At 37.8% G+C, this 14,633-nt stretch overlaps 1 protein-coding gene across 1 annotated transcript in view; it reads right to left on the bottom strand.

Annotated features, from left to right (window-relative positions):
• SVIL (supervillin) overlaps nt 1–14,633 on the bottom strand; it is a 58,867-nt gene that overhangs the window by 14,109 nt on the left and 30,125 nt on the right. Inside the window, exons 14-24 of the mRNA XM_050892939.1 lie at nt 8,209–8,356; nt 5,431–5,520; nt 5,262–5,348; nt 4,021–4,198; nt 3,566–3,738; nt 3,170–3,325; nt 2,278–2,414; nt 1,618–1,765; nt 1,348–1,493; nt 300–475; nt 55–199 (exon numbers count right to left, since the gene is read on the bottom strand). Of these exons, the coding sequence (XP_050748896.1) occupies nt 55–199; nt 300–475; nt 1,348–1,493; nt 1,618–1,765; nt 2,278–2,414; nt 3,170–3,325; nt 3,566–3,738; nt 4,021–4,198; nt 5,262–5,348; nt 5,431–5,520; nt 8,209–8,356 (1,584 nt within the window). The remainder of the gene's footprint in view (nt 1–54; nt 200–299; nt 476–1,347; nt 1,494–1,617; nt 1,766–2,277; nt 2,415–3,169; nt 3,326–3,565; nt 3,739–4,020; nt 4,199–5,261; nt 5,349–5,430; nt 5,521–8,208; nt 8,357–14,633) is intronic.

Here is a 14,633-nt window from a genome sequence, read left to right as displayed (position 1 = left end):
CCATCCCAGCTAGGTCATCTAGTTTGAAATACCTAGTATGCTTATTATATGCACCTTCTGGTGAAGGGATTCACTAGAATTCTTCTCATTGAGTTTCTTCAGCTCTGTCCAATCAAGAAATTTTTCTTTGAACAGTATGGTCTCATTATGTTCTGTGAGTCTGCCAAACACAGCCCAGTCTGGGCGTCCTTGTCCCTTTCTGTACAAGGGAACAAAAGAAATAAAATCAAATTAAACACTGTGAAATAAGGGCAAGAAAACTAAGTTTCTGCAATGAGACCAAACTCGAGTTTTGATACCTGGGTATGAGGGGATTGCATTCCCCTGGGTCCAGAGGATTTATGTCACAATTGGAGTAGTCAAAGGTGCCATTCCACAAGTGTTTTGCCAGCTGGAATGCCACTTTTCTTTGGGCTAAAGTAACTTCCTTTCCATGCCATACATATACTTCACTGCCAAAATCAAACACCAGCACCTAAAAACCAAAACAAAACAAAAAACCAACCTACCATTAGGTTAGGTGATACCTTGGTCCTCCAGTTTTCTAGTGCTGTAAGCTGACAGTGCGTTGAACACAAACTGCTCCAAATATCTGGGTTTCTGCAGTGACACTAATAACTAGCACTGCAATGCAAGTAAAGCCAGGGCAGTGGTCTGCACTGTGACATCTAATTGTTGAGGATGACTGGAAGCAAGTATGGGGAATGCTATGAGGTGTATCTTTAGGTAGTAGCTAGGTCACTAGCAGATTAGAGAGCTCTTACTACTAAAAACCTGATTCTATTGCATGACTGATTGCTGTCCAGTTACAGCAGCTTTCACTGACATTTAGACCTATACTTCGTCCTGCAGCTGGGGAAGGCTGACAGAACACACAGTGTGGGTAACTGGCTCAGCAAACAGGCAGCAACTTGAATACTTTCAAGAAAATGCATTGTGTCTTTATTTTGGAAATTTGCTCTCATTTCTACTTAGATGGGCGAAATGGTTGTTTGAAAGGGAAAAGTCTGCTAAGGATAGAAATAAAAATGCTTGAAAGGGAAAACAGGTTTTTATTTTGTTTTGTTTTTCTGAAGTGCTACCTGTTTTGCACTTCATGAGTTTGGAGTGAGCCACTTTTGACAAAAAGATTTACACTTCCTAAAATAGTATTTCACTTTAAAGATAACATGATCTAATTTCTTGAGATCTGCAGCACACTCTAGACAGCAAAGTGTTCAGAAGCTTTTCAGAAACACAGAGGACCCAATTTTCAGTGAGCCTCTCCGTGAGCATTTGCAGTTACTGAAAGTCGTTATTAGCTGTATGTTCCTGCACTTACCACAGGAGCAGTAAGTGGCACGATACCTCTTTTGGTTGTAGCAGGGTACATTTTGGCACCTTTCCCCAGTAGTCATCCTCAGGAATGAGTTTATCCTCTACAAGGCGGTAAATGCAATTTGTTTCTATTATTGCAGCTTCATACATTTCATCTTCTTCAGGACTTCCAGCAGCTTAAGGAAAAGATTGTCAAAAATAATAAAAAATTTTAACATCCAACTATCTTTACTAAAGACAACAGACTCAACTATTTTACTGTGATAAAACATCAGTTACCGTAATGGTAAGAATGCTTACACTGGTAATTTGTCTGTCCACCAAGGAGTTTCCAGAAGTCTTTGGCTGCATGCGTATGGGTATTTATTCCTTCTTCTATAGTCTGTATATAAGAAGCTCTACAGCCAAGTTCCCTCTTTGTCTGAATTAAAGTTGCAAGTTCTGACGCCTAAGAGATTAACAGTTATCTGAACAGGATTGCTTAAGTCTTTGGAATACTTGTGCATATCTTGTTCAGGGAGAAGGCCAAAGTAGATAGGATATAATAGAGCAAATACCAGGAGAAATTATTATTATTTGTCGCACTAAATAAACAGACACTAGAGAAAAAGCTACAGAAATACATTCATTCTTTCATTTGCCTTACAACAAGACTTGATCTTAATGAACATGGGAATAAAAAGGACATCCTGCAATTCAGACTATTTTTTGTTTGAGTGCAAATGTTTCCTGAGGATATCCTCTTTTCTCTTGCAGCTTCACAACCTACACACTCCTATGTCAGCTTTCATTCAGTGCACAGGCTAAAACATATTTACAGGAATCCTGCATATCTACCTGTCACTGACTATCAGTTACATGCCACTTTTTGAGACAACTGGCACCAAGACTCAATTACATCAGAGACATATGCTGCAACAGTTCTAAAAATAAATAATAAAAAAAACAACTAGTACTAACCTTTGCTTTTTCTATGACATTTGCAAACTCTCCTACCCATAAGAAACAGAAATGTGGAGTTAACAACAGGAAACAGTCTCCACTGTTCAGTGACGAGGCCCTTGGTTCAACTAATCTTGTTTGAACATGTCTTCTTCCTAAAGAGAAAACAAAGCTAATTATATTCCTTTGACTACTGCTATCAAATGCCAAGATCTAATTTCTTTTGAATGAAATACAAACAATCCCAGCACATTTAGCAAAATATATGGAAACAGACTGTTAAAAAAGAATTAAAAGACTACTACTGTGGAAAAAGGGTTTACTCACAGGAAGCAAAAAAAATGTTGCTTCTTATCAACTAATATTTCTATTATTTCCTGTTCTTGCTTTAACAACTTTGTGTCCTTCTGGAAAGAAATGAATTAAGTAAATGGCAGACAGCAGCCAAATTCCAGAATCCCCTACATTTGCTTAAGTGAAGCTATGGCACAGTTTCTGTACCAGTAAAAAGTTTTAAGAATTTTACTTTGCCAAACAAGCAGCTATTATTTTGCAGCATCAGATATATTACTACACACTGTAAGGGGAAGTAGAGCAAGAACACTGTCACGTCACTTCCAAGTTATACTGAGCACTGGAAGAATGGGACAGTTAAAAAATTTCCACAGGAGATTGCTAGAATTCCTGAAATATTTTGTCTTCTCCTTGGAAAACACACACCAGTGGCCCCAATGCAAACCTATTTGTAAGGTTTTGCATTTGTCACACAGTTCTCATTTATTCTTTTAGGTTTTGGACATAAGTCTTGTGCTGGAGATCTAGAACAAGCTAAGCATCCAACTGTGGTAGCAACTCCCATATGTTACAATCAGCCTATTATGTATGGAAAGTAAAAGCAGTTCCAGCATACCTTTAATTTGCAGCAGCATTAGCTTCTTGTATGGCACAGCACTGTTGTTAGAGTTTTGCTCTGTTAGATTAACACTCCGCAGGCTAACGTTGCTGAAGTTCTCTTTGCTTGCCAAGCCAGCAAGTGCTACTTCTGAGAAGTTTGAGTTTGTAGACACTTGTACATAAGAAGAAGTTGGAGAAAAAATACACAAAAAACAGAAAAAAAAGGACAAAATTATAAAAAAATCGGTTGTTGCATTAAAAAAATTATTTCGCCCCATTATTTCCAGTTTTTCTCCTCAACGGCAACAGCAAAACCAGGTTGAACTCAGATTAACTGCTAGCCCAAAAGCTTTGTTTTGTTTTAATTAAAATAGCAAGACAGCGTCTTGTACAAATCATCCTGTTAGCTTACTTTTTTCTACTTTCATTCGCTTTGACTCCATGAAGGCAACATTCAATCTTTGTTCAGTATATTCATGAAGAATATCTTCTCTTGCTGCCAGCATTTTCAGAGGGTTTCTTGAGGACTGAACTCTGCGCGTAGGCCTAACTGCACGTTTATGCTCTGCTACAGAAGATATTAACCTGAAAAACAAGCAGTGTTTATAATCATCAGTTAATTTTCCTAGTCAGAATCATCTAATGACAAGAGATTTGCTTTGATTTTGGGTGTGACATTTGTTAGGAAATCAGGATCAGTTCCTTGATTCAGGCAGAAGAGTGATTTCAGAAATGTGTAGAAGAAATGGACATGCCCAGTACTAAGATACCTACAAGACGACTTAAAGCTGAACACTTTGACCACCACCCCTATGTCTGCATTCATAAAAATGGGAAAAAAAAACCCCAAACCCCAATAGTTCTTACTTTGGTGCATAAGGATCAAAGATGGCATCAAAGTCCTCATCAAGGTCCAAAGGCACTGAGGAGGAAGGGAAATCCACATGGCGATAAAATTTGGAAAATGTTTCATCATCATCCAGCTTCATCACCTCTTTCACAGATTTTCCTGTAACTGTCAGCACTGTCTCTTGCATCCCAGCAACTGCAGGAAAAAAACACCTCACCCAATAAATAATCATACTAGAGTTTCTAACTCTAGAAAAGGTAAACATGGCTTATTTGGTAGTTGTTGGGGTGGGGTTTTTTTGGGTGGGTGGTGGTGTTTTGTTATTTGGGTTTTGTTGTTTTGGGGTTTTTTTAATTGATGGAATTTGAAGGCGAGATGGTAGAAAAGTGTTGGAAAAGAATGATAAAAATGGAGTGTAACTGCTACTCATATGCAATAATCTTTATTACATGGAAATATTGCTGAATAAAAAGTTAGGCACTATCAAAAATCAGTTGTTTTGGTAGGATGATATAAGTGTTTTATGGTCTTATACATTCCATCTTGCCTCCAACCACATAATTCCTTCCTTTGAAAAGATCTACTAGCACTACAAGTGGAAAAGTCTTCAGACTAGTGAGTATGGCACAATCATTATCCTATGCTAGTGCCTCCTCTGCTGAAATGTGAATATGTTTGTTTATGGTATTTGACGCTCTACAAATTACAAAAGGATTTTTGCCTTACAAAAGGAGGACAGAGATGAGATGGAAACACCAGAGAACTCTAGCCAGCTTCATAGGTAGCCAACAAGCTGTACAAGGAAGCTGTATGAATTGCTACAGAGTCAATTTTTAAAAAAGCAGGGAGGTGAACGAATTGTGCTTGCGAGCAGCTTAGTGTCCTATCTCGATTTTAATAAGATTAAACTACATTTAAAGCTGTTTCACTGTATATGGCAATATGGTTCAGACTGGCTGTGTGGTTTTAAGAAATTTTGCTCTCAAGAAGAATGTGTACATCGTGTACAGAGAAAGAAGAAAGTTATTTTGACATTTGTGATTTATTCTATTGTACATTTGTAATACAATAGCATAAGGCTTTTTTGTTAAAATTTAGCAAAGACTGAATCACAAAAATAAACTGTGTGATCAGTAAGTGCAGTCTGAACAATGAAATAGTCAGTTTCTGTTACCAGATATTTTAACTAAGAGGTACTTTAAGTGATTTACTGAAGTTGGAGAGTGGATACATTGCCACCTTTGGTAACTCTACCAACCTTTGTTATTCAGCCTTCCCAAGAACGACTCCAACTTGTCAAGCTTCATATCTGATTCCAATTGCATATCAGGCCTGGCTTCAATTTCTAAGCAAACCAGAAAGTACAACTTGTTAATTGACAGGAAGTAAAAATGCCTGAATGTATTTCAGCCATTTTTATTCCTTACCTTCCAAGGGCTTTGTAACTGGAGTCATAGACTTCTGCCGGTTACTGAAAGGGGATGCTACTGGTGTTAGCGCACTTGGAGAAGCCAGGCCTGCGTAAGAACACAGAACATAGGAAATGCAGTCCTGGGTCAGCCTACGTTTCCAACAATGATGACAGGGGAAGCTATTTAGGGAAAGCAGACGAGCCTGGCCACTTCCTACAGTCCCTCATCCTTCCCCAGCCTCCACAACTGTTGTATTAGGGATGGCAGAGTGTACTGCTCTGCCTGCTCCTTAAATCAACAGCAGCCCCAGAAACTGTCCCATTCACAAGAACAAAACTTTGTTTTCAAGCATCTGTAAGCAAGCTAATACAAGATACATGCTTTCTCTTGAATACAGTCATTTTGCTTGTTTTCAAGGTAGTAGCAGTTCACTTGGTCTACATTTTGGACTCCAGTTCTACCACAAGCCACATACTAAAAACATGCAACTGTTCTGAACAAGAAGATATGGTTAGCAGGAAAACTACCAAGATCTTGCTTGGCACCTTCACCACCACCACCCCCTCACCTCCCTTTTTTAATTTAAACCCATCTCTGTTAATACACATAGCAGGATGCATCTGACCTGTGAACGCTGTCCCTGGATTAAGCAGTAAATCTTGGGCCCTGTTGCGTTTTTAAGAACACGTGGAAATGGAAGTTGAAATGGAAGTCAGAGTCCCCACCATATCAAGCACTACTCCCTCCTTTTGTTTTACTCTCCTCCCTCCTTTTCAGTAACTATCATAAAGCAATTCATTCTGGACCCAGCGGATAAAAGAAGATGATTTTTATTTAGTTCTTTTCATGTGAATCTATGTTGCTCCAGTAAGAGAAATGGCACTCTATAGGTTTCGTGTTTTTTATTAGGTATAAAAGCATACTGAAACAAAGAATTGCATGTATTACCTCTTGTTGCCTAGACTTTCAGTAAATGGGGAAACTAACATTTAAACTTTCCTCTAGTATCTATTTTCCACTTAGCCATAGCTTACTAATTACTGAGCCGCATAAATTTAAGCCTTTAGTTATTTTGATCAGATTAAACTGATACCGTGCTGGGAGAATATATACTAACCACGTTTTGACTATCTTTACTGCAAGTCCTAGCAAGCCATAATTGTCAAACACCAAGATAGATTTAGAATATAATTGAGTAGCTTTTCCACAAACAATTTTTTTCCCTGTTACCTAAGACACTCAAAATTCCAGCAGCTTTTAAGTCAACTGGTAAAGCCTTCATCAAGATGTATTTGAGAGAACACAGCTCTTAAGCAGCTCTCCTAGAACTTAATCCACAAGACCACATTGAGAACCGCTTTAGATGTTAGTAAAGGATTACCTTCCAATTAGGACTGAAAAATTTTCAGCCATAAGAAGCAATTAAAATACAGCATCTGTGCATGTGTATATAACAAAGATTTAATTTTGCACTGCTTTCTCATCACCTCTTAAATGAAAAACTCATCATGATAATTTATTCTTTTAGGCAACAAAAATAGCACACATCTGAATAAAATCCCCCTTGGGCTACTTTTATTGATGCAACTGTCACTGGATTACCTTGCTTCTCCAAAAGAATGATTGCAGCACCTAAAGAGATCCTTTCAAGGTATTTTTCTTTTCCCATTAAGAAGAGCAAATGCTATCACCTTCTATTCCTTTCCAAAGACCAATCTGTTTGGCAAAAAAATTCTCAAAAAGCAGTCTTTGGACAACTGAACACTTTTTCTTGGCGACCCTCCGAAATAGGTTAATCTTTAAACACTGACCACTGGCATTTCTAGCAGCAAAACAAGGTAAGCAGCAGCTAAAATATGTTACTAATAGATTTAATTCCTAATACCATGTATCTGTTTATCTGTCAACAGAATGTGGCTTGGATTGCAAATGGAGTTACTCCCTGTTGCAATACTGCCCTCACCCTACAATGTCTTTTTTGGTGGTTGTCATTTAACTCAAGGTTGATTGTTGTTGTGTTTAATAATGAAGTTCTTGTAACAAAACAAAATTTAGTATTCGTTAACCACAAGAGATCAGTTTAGGCGCCTTCTTCCCAAAGCTATCATCTTCCCAGGTGCACTGCATGAACAGCTATATTTCTACCATGTACAGCCTTCAGAGACTCCTGTCCACTTAGGAAGAATGATTGCATCTGGAAATAGTGACTGAATTAAAGCGATCCCAAAAATGTCAACGTTACTCCCTTGTCATTTCTACTCGTGGTTCTACACAGAAATCTGTTCAGTGATTTCTTCAGCCAAACACAACACTTCAAGTTGTTGTCCAAAACAGCATCCATAAAAATAACACGTTTGCTAAATATTCCCAGTGATCCTAGGAGTGGGGGAAGTGCCAGCAATGGCAACAACTAGATTTCACAACATTTCTCTAGACAGTGCACCTGGGTTTTCAAAGGAAGAATAAGTAAGAAAGAATAATCCAACTGTGCCCTCTGGGTTGTACGAGAAGGAAAAACGAAACATATGACTGTTCAAAGTGATTGACTATCACCAGTCAGACAGAGCCCAGTAATAACTGGATGGTAGTGCAACAGTACAGAACAAAATGGATCAATACCAATGCCCAAAAGAAGCTAGAATGAACAGCCTCATGACATGATACTCAGTTGAAGATAAACAGTCCTCCTCTTGCTAAACATAGATACTGTTTCTGCATAGCTTTAGCTTGACTTTATTTTGACTAGACAGATAAGCAGTGGCTTATTTATATTGGGATCATTTCATCACTGACCTTTTTTTACCATTCGGCCAGCTACAGTGAACTGCGTGGAGTCATTGGCTGCTCCTTTACCCTTGGACTTCCAAGCTTCTTCTCGAGCTGTAATCAGGTGTTTCCTTTCTTCAATGGTCATTTGACTCTCCTGGTTATCTGCCATTCTCTGCTTTTTGGGGGGAAGAGAGAAAGAGATGTTTAAAAATAGATAAACTGACCAGGATATAGCAAAAGACTGGCTGAACATTTCAACTGCCAGCTGTAGAGGGAAGAGAACAGGAGAACAAGCTACTGAAGTAAAGTCACAGACGCAGCTTAGCGACCCTGACCCTGAGAAGCTTCATTGTCTTGCTGCCCCATTACACTGTGAAGACAAGGTTTTGGTCTATGCTCTTTGACCTTTTCTTGGAACTACCAGCCAAGGCAAATAGCATCCCTCTAAGCAAAGCAAACCATTTACTCTGCATATGATATGATTTTCCAGACCTTGTTCTTTTGAAGCATGACTTGCTACACTAGTGAGGTCACTAAACTGACTTTCAGCAGATGTTTTCAAGTGTGCAAATCTGCAGGTGGCACAGAGAATAACAATGAAGAAGTGTAACTTCAGTTGGTGATTTCTGAATCAGTTTCTTACAGTAACTCAATTCTCCAGGCAGGATTAGCAGCCTTATCTCTCCAGAGGCTGCTCACTTTAATTCCTATGTCAGCTTGCTCTACTGAATATTTTTCCAATGACTGTGATCATCTCCCGTGCCCACCCACCCCCCTTTTTTTGGGTCACTCTCAGCTTTTCTTGCTTGCTTTAGAGGGTAGCAGCCAACAGCTTGAGTGATTAGAAGCAGCTAGGAGCACTATCTTAGTGCCCTCCTAACACAAAGGATTGATGACGGTACATTAAACAGGAAAGAAACTAAATTTACATTCTCTGCTGTAGCTAGGTCAGGCCAAAGAAATATTGCTTCAATGCACTTATCTTAAAAACGTAGCAACATTTCAGGGATTATACTGCATAGAAATCAAGCATAAAAGTATTTTTAGTGCATGGGACTGTCAACTCTAGAATTACTTCCAAGTTGTGTGCTATTTGGCATTTTTCTTCACAACCTAGCTGCTAGAATTGAAAAACCACATGAAAATCTAAAGCTTTAGCACAGCTCTAGCTCATGCAACCACAGAGTGGAAATGAAAAATTATGCAAAAGCTTGTGAACATAAAGTAAACACTCTTCTCCTTTCAAGATACAAGGAAGAGATATAAACCCAGATATTCTTATTTATTATTTTCTTAAAATCAAACAGACTAAATAAATCAGCCACTTTATATAAAAACTATTGTGACTGCAGGGGACACACTGAAATAGAGATTTCGTAGCTTTCAGCATTTACCAGGAGCAGTATCCATCAGACAGAAGGGTAAAGCCAAGCCAAGAAGTGGCTTGTACAAGGACTAGGACATGAGAGCCCTCCACTCCTTCCTCTTGTTCTATGTATCTCTGCAGCCTTCTGCAGTAACACTTGCTTTCAATTTATTAGGAAAGATAGCTGGGCAGCCAGACACCATGACTGCAAGTCATGATAATCAAGATAAAAACCTCTGATTTTTCCCTAGAACTCCGAAATGTCCAATAGAAACAACAAGATGCAAGTCTATTAAATATCGCTTCCTTGTCTGTAAAAGCCTCTGAATGCTTTAAAGAAAAACACTGGAAGTAACCTCTGTTCATTTCCCTCAATCTCTACCCATTCCAGTGTCAGCACAGCCACCTCTGGGATGAAGAGATGGTAGAAAAAAACCACAGCAACATACTACAGGAGATCTGGGCAGGAAATTAATAAATACCTAATGAAACCACAAGTGAAGTTTCATACACAAATACTTTTAACTTAGTGAGGATGCTGACTTCCATTACAATGTGAGGGGAAGTGAGGGAGAGGCAGGAAGAAGTAGAGTCATATGGATTCTTTCATTTGTATTATTTATTTATTTTTTTTAAGTGACAGGGGGGTTAATTTTGAATTTTGTCTCCAGTGAATACCTGAAACTTCAGAGTCTGCAGAGCTACTGGAAATTCTGAAGACACAGACTTGGAAAGTGTGTGTGTTAATCACTACACATGTAAATTGTAAGAAAGATCATGAGTAATTCTGGAGCTGTGTCAAAGGACAAGAGAGTAGCTGTCTAACAGCAGAAACAAATGTTTTTTGAATGGAAGATTTCAAGCTGTTCCAATGGGCAGAACATCTTTGGAGTTCCTAAAAAAAAAAAGACAGACTGGATGTGTATGTGACAAAACTCAGAGCTATTCCATATTAGATCTCTTCCTAATGCATGAAGACTCCCACCTTTGTCTATTAATGAACAAATGAACTAAAAAAAATGATAAACTGAATAGACATCAAGCAATCCCTAACCCATTTAATTTGCCATAACAGTCCTGGTGAAAAACAAAAGTATATGTGATGATTAAAAGAAAGAATAACTTTCTACAGCTGGAAAACTAACATGAGCCAACGCAATTGTCAAAAGAAATTTCAGAAAAAATACACCTGGTAATTGGGAATAGTTTAGAAAGCTTTCACAATTGCCAACTGGCAGCATTTATGGAGGAATGAGTTGGTCAAAGCACATTCTGGCTGGGAGAAAATATGGGGGGAAAATATGGCAAGAAAGGTAAAACTCAACAAGCTTTTAAGTGCAAATTTTATTTCCAAGTGAAAAAAAAAAATTAAGACATGAAAGAAGAATAAATCTCAAATTCATAACTGTGACATTTTGATAGGGGGAGCTAAAGACCCCAATAAAAAGCCAAAACAAGAATTAGTGTATCAAGAATAAATAAAAGCTTAGGAAGACAACAGCTCCAATGCAATTTTTTTCCATTAAACAAAAGAGGTGGTTACATTCAATGAAATATCCTAATTTATCACAAGAAATACATCCATGTGTTCATTGATATCTCTTCAGACAAATGATAAATTCCTAAAATGAAGTGAAACAGAAAAAGGATCGAAAGAATTGGCATCCAACAACATGAAATAACTGGAGTAGGAGATGCCCCAAACACAAGGACTGAATTAAAAAAAAAAGCCTTTGAAAATGGGAAAATGTATAAAACTGATAAAAGCTCAGATGGGGACAATATTTAGAAGAAGTAAAACTAAAGCATGTAGGTACAGGTCACACAAGCTGTGTGTTGTTCCAGACACTCATGGGAAGACTGCTGTAAGACAATCAATGAAGAATCAAAGCACAGGCACGTAATTAATGCCATTCCACATGGCATTATGGAAAACAGGTTTAATCAAAATGGTAAGTTTGATGAGATCAAGTATGATTAAATATGTTAACACAGTTACCTCTGATTTCTTTAATGTATTTGACTTAATCACAGATGACATTCTGAGTTTTTCTGAGCAATATAAAAATATCAGTGCAGCCTACAGGCTGCAAACTAGTTAACTGAAAAATTATTTCTAAACAGAAAAGAGCCATGCAGTGATCTGATTCATCCCAACTTTGATCAAAATGTTTTCATGCACGTGGAAAAAAGATACAGTTCTGCTGAGAAGACCCTCAGGATGACACCAACATACAGAAGAGTGATGAAGATAAAGAAGAAATAATCACATAGATGGGTAAAAAAAGGTTATAAGAAAAATCTGGTAAACAGGCTTTTAAGAGAAATGTTATTTGAAAAGGGAAACAAGCAAAAACCAACCAATTTGGAAGACAGAAAAAGATGAGAACAATTCCCACCGAACAGTTGTTCTGAACAGATAATCTGCACTGCAATAGCTCATCCATTTCCAGCTGCTACACCTCTATCCAGGATGCTGACAAAAATATTTTAGCTTTTAGCAGGAAAGGGCTAAAATATTTTTTCAAGATTTGAAAAAATCTACCTCAGATTAAATCAGATGAGTATTTATTTTTACTGAAGAGAGGGTTAAGAGTTAAGTTTTACTCAGCGAGAATAATTACACATGAAAAACTACTTAACATTGCAGTGAATTTTCTGTATGTTGACAGTTTAGAATAAAGACTGCATATTTTTCTAAAAGATCTGTTTTAAGTCTGAGAAGGAGTTATAGACTTGATGCAAGAACAGTTAGAAACAGGGATTACTTTTTTCCCCACTGCTTGGGTAGGCTGGATGATGATATTGGTCTCTTGTAGCACTGCAACGCATTTCTTGAGGGTATGCACAGGCACTCCGCTGCTTTTGCAGCATCAGTTCATGCTAAGGAAGGACCCACATCTAGGCAATGCTCCATTTTGTACCCCACAATTTTCCAGTCCAAGCAGTGTCCCCTTTAGGTCACAAGAACACAACTGAGAGTGGTCTGTTAGCATGCTGGTTTGTTGTTTGGGGTTTTGTTTTGTTTTTTTTAATGCAAGAAATAAGGGAATTCATGGTTTTCTATGTTGAAGATCAAGACTTCCCCTACCTGGGGGAGTCCAAGCCAAGAATGAACATAAAAAATGTACTTTTCAAAAGGGGGATCCATTTAAACCCAATGTTAGAAATTCTATAAAAGAAGAATCCAAAAAGTATTTATTTGCTTTTTAATACAATAACTTCTCCAGTTTAGGCTCCTAAGACAAAAAAAAGCACAAGAAGAATCCAACAGTTGTACAAGTATGAAAAAGTTTCTGCATTTCTCCTCTACAGCTTCATATGGGTCTTGTTATAAGGAGAAAACTCCAATGCAGATGCACAGCTTTCTGTTCAGAAGTGGTTTGAGCAAAATAGAACATACTCAACTTGTGTTTGGTGCAAACAACAAAACAATTAATTGTGCCAGAAAAAAACCCAAACAAATCTGCCTGTACCTTGACACTAAGCTAGAAGGAAGCAGCTTTCTAAGACGGCAGGATGTAGCTCACCACAGTCAATGGAAAGATGAACACTTTTTGGGTGTTCCCCTTTTAAGACAGATGGGATGAACAGCCCATTCGAGGACCTCCTCTCACTACTGGAGGGATATTATGTTATTAAGTTAGACTATATATTTACCTTCTAGATACATAGAGCTGGTGAACTCTGTCACAACAGAATGAATAAGTTATCTGAAGTAAATAGTAATAAAGCTATATTAGATTCAGAGGTAACAGAGAAGAGGTAACACTAACACATTTCAGTTACTAGCCCCAAATTTAATTTTTAATTTAAAAAATTCAGAGTAAAAGATCATCCTCAAAAACAGCTATGAAAGTGAATGTGGAAACGGTAAATATCAGTAGTCAAAATTTTTATTGTAGTTCCAATAGCCTCTGCCATAATCATCATCCTCTGTTCTAGCAGTGAATATCTGCCCCTTGGATTCACTGCCATTACGCATGCTGGTCAGAATGCTCCTCACATGCAACATACACTGCATTTTGTGTGGGAATGAAGAACCCAATGGATTCCTTATAGTACTACAACCACAGATCTGAGCTGGCAGGCAAGGGACAAGGAGGTGCAATAAAGCAGAATTAGATTTGTATGGATCTATTGAGACCTTTCAGTGAACTCTCCTTGTTTTCTTGTGTTTTTCTTCAACTTGTTTCTTTACCTGCTCCTGCGTTTGCTTTTTTTACCTCTGATCACGTGAAACAGGTACTGTTTGCTCAGATCAAGATCCAGTATTCTACTTCTGCTCAGCGACAACTTTGTTATGTAGCTCTAGCTGAAGAAAGTTTATATTTCTCACTATCTATTAATCCTTCATAAGTAAGTTCTTCAAATTGTTTATGATGGAATTGCAGAGGTATGGACATGATTTTAAAGAAAACTTCACGTGAAGCTTCTCTAACATTTACTGGAACAGCAGCAGAACTCTGTTCCCAAGCAAACACAAAGTTAACCCTGTTGCCACAAGTTGCTTTGGGAATGTACATCTTAGATCTGAATGTAATTTTCTGTCTTACTCCTCCCTCCAATAATTAAATAGGAAGTTTATATAGCATTTCACCTTCCATCTCCAAGGATGACGTTCATCAGAAATCAGAGAGCTTGATTCTTTCAAACTAGTACTACAGACCTTAAAGGAAGAAAGAGAGAGAAGCAGGAAGATGGGACAGTCAGAGAATAGAAGCAGGATGCGCCAAGGCAAAAATCCTTTAGACAGGGACTAGGGAAAAGCACTACCGGAAAGTCAACTCTGAACAAAAACAGCTTGTTTTTTACAGTCAATAAATTAGATGATTTTATGTCTTACATCGTATATGTGCATTACTTCCAGAGAAGTCAGGGTACACAGCATTTTATTCTAAAATAAATGGTGTGCAGTTACATATTGCTCCTTTTATATAACTTTTTTAACAACTTGTAAGTTTTCAGTGTTATAATGAATGCAATAATGTCTCCTTCATTTACTTTCTCACCTATATAGTCTAACAGATACATTTTTAGAATGTATCTGTTTTTAGAATTTTTAGAAAAGCAACCATAAGAG

Source organism: Gymnogyps californianus, chromosome 2 (assembly GCF_018139145.2).
Source record: "Gymnogyps californianus isolate 813 chromosome 2, ASM1813914v2, whole genome shotgun sequence".
NCBI lineage: Eukaryota > Metazoa > Chordata > Aves > Accipitriformes > Cathartidae > Gymnogyps > Gymnogyps californianus.
The sequence above is the reverse complement of the archived record's forward strand: the minus strand, read 5'-3'. Positions and strand labels throughout refer to the sequence as shown.